At 33.9% G+C, this 10663-nt stretch overlaps 1 protein-coding gene across 1 annotated transcript in view; it reads right to left on the reverse strand.

Moving 5' to 3' along the window:
- Positions 1-297: 297 nt before the first annotated feature.
- The window catches only part of LOC108969681 (putative helicase MOV-10), a 20265-nt gene continuing 9899 nt past the window's right edge, over positions 298-10663 (reverse strand). The window contains exons 6-14 of the mRNA XM_018934562.1: positions 10307-10368; positions 9879-10152; positions 5894-6297; positions 5722-5837; positions 4960-5661; positions 4471-4576; positions 4130-4406; positions 3660-4059; positions 298-2426 (exon numbers count right to left, since the gene is read on the reverse strand). Of these exons, the coding sequence (XP_018790107.1) occupies positions 1732-2426; positions 3660-4059; positions 4130-4406; positions 4471-4576; positions 4960-5661; positions 5722-5837; positions 5894-6297; positions 9879-10152; positions 10307-10368 (3036 nt within the window). The 3' untranslated portion in view covers positions 298-1731. The remainder of the gene's footprint in view (positions 2427-3659; positions 4060-4129; positions 4407-4470; positions 4577-4959; positions 5662-5721; positions 5838-5893; positions 6298-9878; positions 10153-10306; positions 10369-10663) is intronic.

Consider the following 10663-nt stretch of genomic DNA (forward strand, 5'->3'; position numbering starts at 1 on the left):
TTTTTTGCACATATAAATATTTGATATGGAAATTTCATAAAGTATTATTATTTTTTAATTAAGAAAAGTATTTGAATATAATTTTGTTATGTAATGTTTAGTTCTTTTAATTATAAAAGACAAGAAAAAAATTTCCACATTCTTTCAATGTTTCTTTTTAAAATAATTAAAGTTGAAGCATTGCACATATAATTATTTGACTGAGGTATTCGACGAATTCGAAAAATTTTGCAATATAAGTATCAGCTGAGTATCTGCAGAAAACCAACACTGTCGCAATATTGCTGCAGTTATTTGCTTCCGCGAACATCCCCATCTTCTAAACAACATACAACATTTGGCTCAGTCAGTGCTCAGTAAACAAAAAATTAAAATTTTTAGCCGAATTTGTTTTTTAAGCCAAGAAAATGTAATTAGTTGAAACCAATCTTATTAAAATAGGCACTCAGTGTTTAGTATAAAACTTTAGGAAGCAAATTACTTTTCAAAAAACTTTCAATCAGTGACATCATAACTGTCCAATATTTAAAAATATTTTATATCCTTTGATCAGTTTCTGGTCACTTTAGATCATCTGTATGTTGTTAGGTTTGTTTTCGTAGGTYCTTTATCTTTCGACCCGTTTATGGTATAAAACTCTAGGAAGCCTTATGCAAAAATAACTTTCAAAGAACTTACTATCAGGTGATGACATACCAACTGGAGAATTTTTTTTATTTTTTTTACATTTGACGTATTTCGACTAGTTTTTGGTAAATCGCGCTTTGGGAATAGAGAAAAGTTCTATTTCCAGCGAGCAAATTAAGTAAGGACATTTTAGACAAGTTTAAACAAAATCTATAGCATTGTCAGTTTTGGGTACATTCAAATTACTATTTGAAGAACAAATAACTAATATTGTACAACATTGTATATATGCTTCGACCAATTATTCCTATAACAGYCTTTTGGAAACATTTAAAGCAGAGATCACTTTTCAAATGGTAGACTAAGGCAAACGTATTCGGCAAATCATCCATTATACTAAGCATTTTCTGCCATTACGTTTAATCGATATATATTTTCCATAAAATCTGCTACAAAATGCCCAAACAATAAAATTTTTCTATGAAACAATTTTACATGATAATATCTGTGCACAGCACCCTCGCAMATAACGACTACACCTAACATTGGATTAAAGATTCAAGCACAATTAGATAAAAATTAAGCATCTATTTAAGCTTGAATCTTAAATGTAATATGAAGGTTGCTTCGAACATAAYGACAATATTAAAAAATATTGAAGTAATCAGGGAGATTTGATTACATTTTTTGTAGCCTCACTGCCTCTTCCACACTTAAACATGTTTGCACAAACTATTTATTGTAGTTTTTAAGCTGCAAACATAATAATATATATTTTTTGCGAAAACAACAGTTGTCAAAATTACGAGATAATCTTTGAGTATAAACGAAGCATCGAAAATATAGGCCGGGGCTAGCAAAAAGAAAGGCTTAACTTTTTAAGTCTTATCATTTACACACACCTGGCATAAAAATTTCAACACAAATTTTCCTTTACACTTTCCTCGAACATTCAGAAACAATGTTTCCGCAAAACTGCGAGCAAAGTCCAAGATAAGTACGCGTAAAGCACTTATCAAGGTAATACTTTGCATAATTGATATGAAAATAAAAAGGGTCGCATACGCGCTTACATGTGAAGTGTTTACACAACAACTTCCAACTCTAAGCAATTACACACTTCGATTTTGAAGATTTCGGCTTAGGCGGTAGATGTGTGCGTGTTTGCACATACCTCGGCGGAGTGGCATACTCTATACGACCCAGAACCGCTGGCCCCAACATAGCGGTTTCAGTTGCGTTAACACTATGCGTTGGTGTAAACTTCTGTCCAGTCGCTGCAGCTGATACTGCATTCCTCTCACCGCTGAACGATGATTTGGTGAATGCAGCAAAATGCTGACCATTTGAAGCTGCGGCCTTGGGTGGCGCAAATGTTGAACTTTTATTTGGATTGTTGTTGTTGAATAAGTTCGACTGCGTACCGGTTGGTTTCAATGTGATTGSACTGTTTGTTGTAGCTTGTGCTTGGTATGTTGGTGTTGTTGTTGTTGTTTTCTTCCTTTGTAGTCGTTCGAAACGCGTGCGCAATTCATCGTGTTGAGTAGTTTGACCTGTCGCCAGGTTAACTATTTCAAAATCATATTGCTCGCTTTGGATTTTCTGTATCCTCTCACGCGGCACGCTTGGTAATCCCAATAGAAGCTCATCAATTTCTGATTTTGGCTGCTTATTATAATTTTTCCGATTGCTGGTGCTACTAGTAGTCTCCACAAGATCGCTAAGCTCGTTGGTTAGATAAAGATCCTTTAGGCGCTCAAAAGTTTGGCGTTGTTTTTCAGCAGACGTTGGCTGTGTGACTTTAAGTAAGAATGTGAAAACATTTTGAAATCATGAAATARTTTTAAAGATAGTATATTTAATGGTTAACAACAACAAAAGCGAATATTGCAGGTATAAACTAGATTATTTATAGATATTAAATGTATTAATATTTGATATGGAATATCTTAAGGTTAGGCCAGTCAAGATTCTCAAAAAAACGTTTATGCGCTGTCAAATCGTAAAAAAAGTTATAAAGCCTGAAAAATATTCATTTCCTGTTGTCTTACTGCTAGAATATATACATATACAGTCAACATTTGGCCTATTTTTGAACTGTYCTAACTCCTTAAGCAGGATGACGAAAAATTACTCAAAAATGTTTTCCGCACAAAATTGTATGTATATGTATTAAATATGTGAAATATATCGCACGTCTGCGATGTAGACTATCACATTTATTGAAACAGAAGCTGATTCCATTACTGTTAATATGTACAGAATATAAAATGAATATGTGATGAAATTGTGTTTAGTGTACAAAAAAGTTTATTATGTAAGAAAAAATACAATTTCTTATTAAAATTATCATTTTGACCAGCAAAAATTTTTAAGTAAGCAACATAAAAGGTAATACATAAAATTTACGATTTCAGCGTTAATATAATTTAATATAAACTCAAGACAAAATAAACTGATCACTCTAAAAATATATATATGTAAAATTTGCAAAACATAAACAAAAATAAGATAAAACTTCAACATTAATAATATTTAATATAAACTCAATACAAAAACAACTGACGACTTTAAAAAAATTTATAAAAACTTTACTTTGTTGTAAAACAAATTCTAACTTCAACATTAATAAAATTTGATATAAACTCAGTACAAAAACAAGCTGACGACTTCAAACAAATTTTTTAAATCCATATGTTAAATGTGGTATGCATGTGTATGAATATGAAAGGTAAAATACAGCAAAAATTTTCATGCGCAAGCAAACCATTCTTTGGCTATAACAAAATTTATTTTGTGCATTTAACTAAAAAATATGATTAATGGATGTAAAACACTTTAGAGTATTCATAAACGAGCTCTCCAACACAACAACCTAAGCACACACAAACACGCACRCGCACAAGCAATTTAAACAGTTCACTCGCACTCGCTACATTTTTAACGATCAACATCATGACTTTCTACTGACTTTGCCTTCGCCTTTTCACGTTTYGTACTTCTAAGTTTGTAATAAAAGTAACATTTCTTACTTTTGAATTTACTGCTGTTGTTGCTTTTAAGCACATCATTTACAGTTGTGGCACCTTCATTCATTGTTGTTGTTGCAGYAGCTGTGTTATTATTATTAGCCTGGTTTTTTCTGGCTCTTGTCCTAGCTTTCTTTGATTTCCCACCATTTTTACCGCATGCATTGATATTCTCTTTACTAATATTTAGCTTCTCCAAAGATTTCGTCAACTTCGTCATCGATTCATTATTACACTTGTTGGGATTCTTCCCGTCATCGTCGAAGTAAGATGCGCCAACCATAGTCCTCTGCAGTCGACATAGTTCAATGATATGTTTGAAATCGCTATTGATGCTTAGTGTACGCGGATTACCAATGAGTATGAGCAGCGCACGTGCACGTGACAGTGCGACATTTAGACGCTGAAATATGCATATAGCAATTAAACAATTAATTATTTGGAAAATACAAAATTTATACATATTAACATACGTTACGACTCTCCAGAAATCCTAAATTGTTGGTGAACGAGCGTACAAACGAGATAATTATGATGGATTTCTCTTTGCCCTGGAACGATTCGACGGCACCAGTCTCGATTTGATACCAATTTCGTAGATTTAATTCCTCCTGTATGCGTATGTATTGTTTCTTATATGGCGTAATAATACCAATGTCACTCTGCAAGACTTTATGACCTTTAATGCCGAAACATAAGAGATCACGTACATAGTCCATTACAATTTGGATCTCAAGCGGATTGTAACGACTAAAACAATATTAGTGTATATTAATTTAATGCCAAATGGAAAATCGATGGTATTATTAATTACCTGGTGGAATTTTTTTCTCGCTGCTCTGGTCCGAAAACGGAATGAAATATTATTGGATATTCAGGATTCGGTGCACGATGCCAGTCCCGACATAACTGCTGAACGTCTATTAAAAACAAAGCAAACAAATTTTAATTTAATATACCCAAGGTTCTATAACATATTTCAAAATAACCACTTGGTATCCCTCATCCCGGAATAAAATTTGTTTATAATAACACACAAAAGAGTTATATTGCCCTTAGTCACAAATTGATATCGAAACCGTACCCCTCCCCACGACAGTAACCTGAATGGAACCGATTATTTTCCGGCCAAGAACTGTCACTCCGCCAGCAAAAAAATACCAACTGTTCGGTAGCCAATTTTCGAAATCAAACTTAAACAATTTAGCACCATTACTCTATCCACTATTCCCCTCAAAGTATAACATGATGAAATAAATATAAATTCCATCCAAAATTTGTTTATATTCCAAATTACACTCACCTGGTGACGCTTCGGACAACAGTTGTCCGTCATAGAACATTTCACTAAAAAGTTTAACAATTTCCGGGTGCGAACGATAATTGCGGCGCAGGCGTATTTGTATTTGYCGATTATAATTGCCATATTCATCGACACGATAGCAATCCCGCGCAAGTAGCCGCTCCATTAATGATAGCTCCAAACCCATATTTGCGGCACGTTTTGAATTTAATATTGGACCTAATTGCTGATGGTCGCCGGCTATGACTAAACTCGAGTTTGAGCTCAATGTTGCGGTCAGAGCAACCAAAGTTTCCATTTCGGTCGACGCAGCTACCTCGTCAACAAAAACATGCGTAAACACACCATTGCCATCTTTTTCCGTGCCGAATTTGCCCGTCGCCAGCCGCCCGACTAAACTTAAGGTACATACAACAATGCGATAGGAATGCAACACTTCCACATCCGGCAGAAAATGATTGGCATACAAATTGGAATATTCGAGTAGTGTTTCGTTGATGTTTTCCGCACGATTCTCATATGAGCGCGAATAAATACGTGTGATCGTCTGTCTCTCGATATTGGACGCGAGCGCATTGCAGAGACGTAAGGCTATCTCGTCGCAAGCGCCATTCGAGCCAGCAGTAATGAGTATGTGTGACTGTGGTTGCAGCATATATATTTGATAAATGGCTTCGACCAGCGTTGAGGTTTTACCGGTGCCTAATGGTGGTGTGAAATTAGTTAAATTTTTTTTTAAATTCTTTTTTGGTTATTTTGTACCTGGTGGTCCGAAAATAATGTATGGTGGACTTTGTGTATCATTACCATTCACCATACATTGTATAGCCTGCAAACTTTCGGGATTTTCATAAATGCTTTTATTAAGCAGATTTAAACTGAAAAAAAAATTAAAATTTGTTATTAATTTATATAAGCGTTACTTAACTCTTACCTTAACGTAGGCAATTCCCTCATTAAGATTTCGTCTGGAAACAAAAATTGTTTCAGTATGCGAGGCGGCATGATAGACATTAGTTCTAAGGCGCGGTATTGATAACGTAAAACCATGCGTGCCGGACGAAAAAGTATGGTATATGTTTTGTCACTTGGAATTTTTTTGTTACATTTAAACGTTACGCGTCCATAGGAAATGCATTCGATTTGACCAATATATTTTTTTGATTTATTTTTTTCCGGTGCCTGCTTTACAGCTGTTTCGTCACTTAATTGTTCCATCTTTTTCATTAGATCATCTAATGAATTTGTTGCGGCATTTCCCTCCTCGGCGGGCAATACAATAACATCATCAAAAGGGAAAATTATATTCTCGAAACGAATATGTTGTGGTATTTTTAACTGGTCGGAAATAAAAAATGGATTCATATATAATTTTTATTAGCATAATGGGGTTGCTTTTATGAAAACATACCCCAAATAGTTTTGTTAAAGAGACATATAGAAATTAAACGGAACTTCATAAGCGTATGCGTAACTTTAGTAAAAATATTCACACTTTATGCTCTTGCAAAAAGTTGTATAGTTTTGTTCACCGAAAGATTGTTTGTACCACCTAAAACTAATCCAGTTAGATATATAGTTATATATATATATGATCAGGATGACAAGACGAGTTCAAATCCGCGTGACTGTCTGTCTGTCCGTCCGCCGGTGCAAGCTATAACTTGAGATATTAGTACGAATGTACATATCTCTCAAACTATTCAAGTTAAATAACCAATTCGTTCAAGATAATGGCGGTAGGGGTTGCCAGCGTGAAAAATTAACGAAATCGGATCGTAACCCGGCTCACTCAACATATAACGGTACTGCTGTTAAAAACTACTAAAGAGCGATAAAACAATTACAAAAATCTCTAAAGACATTAAATTTATTTAGATTTTTTTTACTTTCTGAAATACAATTCAAAATTAATATAACGATATAAAACTTTGCGTGAATAATGCCTTTGAAGTATGCCAACCTTTGACGAAAAATAGTCTGAATCGAATCGAAACTGAAACTAGGTACCGAATAAGCGGATGGCACCGATAGTTGACTTTTGACAAAAAGTATCGGTCGAAGAAGAGAATACTTTCCTGATAATAGTGTGTCTGTATATCAAATATTTAGCCCCCTTACCCCCCATATACCTAATATAGAAATTTTCGAACTTCCTGTTGACTTTATTCCGCATATATCGACCAATAAGCTAGTAGACCTAATAAATTGAGAAAACGTGTGCCTAAAATGAATTAAAGCGGGCGAAAACTTGACCTAGCCCAGCCGCCATATAACTAATATCAGGATTTTCGAATATCCGGCTGACTTTATTCCACATAATTGGTGTTTATGAGGAACCTYGATGAGACCCTGAACACATTTTATTAGTCTGTGGCATGTTAACTCTATGTAGGATAGGTTCAGATAGATGCAAGCGAATCAATACTACCTCCACCTCCCATATAATACTTATAATGATTTTCGAATATGTCGGTCAGTAAGWATTATTATTATATATAAATCGTGTATACCTGAGCAATGTCAAAATTAATGCGTTTCTCTGCCCCAATATATCCCATAAAATTATTCCGTCTTTCCACGTGTATTTAAAAAATATTTTCCGTTTCAAATACAGTAGAATCCTTTTATTATGACTCCGCGTATATTGACCAACTGGTTACTATGAAGTTTGGTTTTCAWATAAAATTCTTTATGAAAAAGTCGGATATAATGACTTCCCTTACAGTGACATGTCGCTTATTATGACACATTTTTAATAAATTATGTCCGGTTAGAATGACTGACTTCTTTACACCTCCGGCAATGTGCGTTGATTCCCGACGCCGTTCAGCACGTGGCTCGTTTTTGTTTTGAGTCTCAGTGAGTAATTGACGCTGGAAGGTCGCGCATTGTTTTTTGTTTGTTGCTGTGAAAAAATCACAACGACGTAAAGCATTTACAATTGAGGAGAAAGGTGCAGTAATATGCAGATTAGAAAATGGAGAATCTAACTCATGTCTCGCAAAGGAATTTAGCGTGGGTCATTCGACAATCTCAGTGACTTTTAAAAAATAGAACCGCATTTAGCAATCGTTCAATTCAAAATCTTTTGAAACCGAAGAGGCTTCGAAAATCACGACAAGAAAATGTTGATCAAGCATTAATTCAGTGGTTGAAAAACATGAGAAACAAAGGCGTCCCTATGCTACGGGAAAAGGCAAATGGTATTGCCGCGCGTTTTGGTAATCTCGACATCAATTGTTCTGCAAGCTGGCTCAGTTGTTTTAAAGTTCCACATAACATTGTGAAGGGAAAAATTGTCGGTGAATCTTCGTCTGTTCATCAGAATTCAACAACAAACTGGTTGATATCTGTGTGGCCGAATTTACAAAGACAATTTTCTGATGATGAGATATTTAATGCTGATGAAACTGGACTTTTTTAGAAAATATTGGAAAGTCACAAAATACCAAGATGTTTTAGAAGTGTCAAATCATTACCTGTCGATTGTGCTAACAATACTTAAAAGCTTGGATGACGTCAGAAGTTTTTGAAAATGGCTTCGTGATTGGGATCGTGATTTGGTGAAGAAGAAGAAAAAGATTCTATTGCTGGTTGATAATTGCCCGGCGCATCCAAATGTTATTGGTTTAAAGTCTATAACACTTGCTTTCCTTCCGCCGAATACAACATCAGTACTACGGCCGATGGATCAGGGAATAATACGATCGCTCAAAAAGAATTTTAGGAAGACACTTGTGCTCAAAATGATTAACTGTCTTGATGCTAATGAAAACAACTCTTYTACAAAAATAACGGTGCTAGATGCAATTCTGATGGTTAATGATGCCTGGAATAAAATGTCACAAAGTACCATTCGTAACTGTTTCAAACATGCAGGATTCATTGAAAGCCACGACGATTTACCTATTCAAATATCAGAACATGAATTCGATGAAGAAGATGAAATTCCTCTATCTTTGTGGTCACGAAACCTAAAATCAGATTCTTTAGAGGCACCGGAAATGTGGGAAGATTATGTTGACGTCAATAACGCTCTCCTMACATCCGAAGAACCCACCGAAATATCGTACAGAACATTAGTGCTAAGAAACAACTCGAAAGTGATGGGGAAGAGAAAGTCGAGGAAGAACCATTACCTATCTCAGAAGAGGCATTAAAAGCTGCAGAACTATTATCACGATTTGTTCACAGCAATATTGAAAATGATAATTTCATAAGGCAGACAAAAATTACAGATTACTTACAGTAAAAAATACACTGTATGTGTTATAATGCACTGACTACGTGCTATATTGATTTTGATTTAATATGTATGTATACATATTTAATTACTATGTTTCTGTATTAAAATACTTAAGTACATACATATTTATATATAAAAAGTTTTTTATTTCACAAAACGCTTTGTATAACGTCCGCTAATTATGACGTGTTTGTCAATTCCTTTCGATGTCGTAATAAACGGATTCTACTGTATGTTCATACGTGGGGATGATCGACAACGAACTTGCTTCGTCTTTAAACAACTAACAACGCAACAAAATATAATATATTGAACCAATATTTGGTTTCTTAAATAACATATCATACACTTGACCTCACTTTTGCACAGATTTTTTTACGGTGTTTTTGTACACCTCCTAGTTACATTTTTAACACGGTTTTACATTTTTGCATGTGTTTTTCATTTTCGTTATATAAATTKTTTTAAATGAAATCAAAATTCCATACGGAAATACATTTTCATTTTCAAATGAATTACTATTTTTTAAATTGGTCCTAATAGTGAGTTTTATATGAAAATCTAATTTTTTTTAGTACGAATAATTTACTGTCACAATGAACAGTGCAAAAAGCAGATCGAGTATATATACAAATAATATTAAATATTTATAAAGAAAATTGTTGCTAACCTTCACAATATAGTCGTTTTCRTAAGTGCGCAGTTGGACATTTCGTTGCGCTAGACTCGAATAATCGCGCATTGTATCACAATCCTCGATTTGTAAAAGCTTCCTAAACACCTCACGTACATTTTGTTGAGTCAACCTCTTTTTATTCMTCAGGTAGTCGGCAAACTCATTGGATAATGAAGCAAGTGGCGTTTCAATCGAATCCGTTTGCAGTGCACGACGAATCTCCACAGGCGGCATGTATTGAGGAAGTTTCAATTTTGGTTTAAATGTACTAACGCATTTTTTCATGGCGAAAAAGTGAAACAAATGAAATTGAAGATTAATTTTAAAACAGATTGTTAGAAATTATACAATCTAAAAGCAAATTTCAAGCAAATACATAATTATGTAGTAGAGAAAAAACTATTATTGTTGTATTAGCTTACATTTTATTGGGTAAACGACAAGGACTGATGTTCAACTTAACYACAGGAAACTCTTCAATGCGCTAGAAAAAATTGCAGCATATGAAAAATTATTATATTATGTTATTTCGGTAAACTCTTTCTTTTTTGTTTTTGTAGATTCTTTTGTGGTGTTGTTTCGTTACATGTTTGTTATTATTTTATTGTTATATTATATTGTTTAATTTTTTATTCCCTCATTTTTAATTCATGCTTTTGTTTTGAAGTGTTGTTTTCACAGTTTTACCTTCACTTTATATTGTTTCTGTAACGTTTGATTTTTTTATTATTATTATTTTTTTTTGGTTTTTTAACACTCTGAAATTATTATTTTCACAT

Source organism: Bactrocera latifrons, unplaced genomic scaffold, assembly GCF_001853355.1.
Source record: "Bactrocera latifrons isolate USDA-ARS-PBARC rearing strain unplaced genomic scaffold, ASM185335v1 scaffold_260, whole genome shotgun sequence".
NCBI classification, from domain to species: domain Eukaryota; kingdom Metazoa; phylum Arthropoda; class Insecta; order Diptera; family Tephritidae; genus Bactrocera; species Bactrocera latifrons.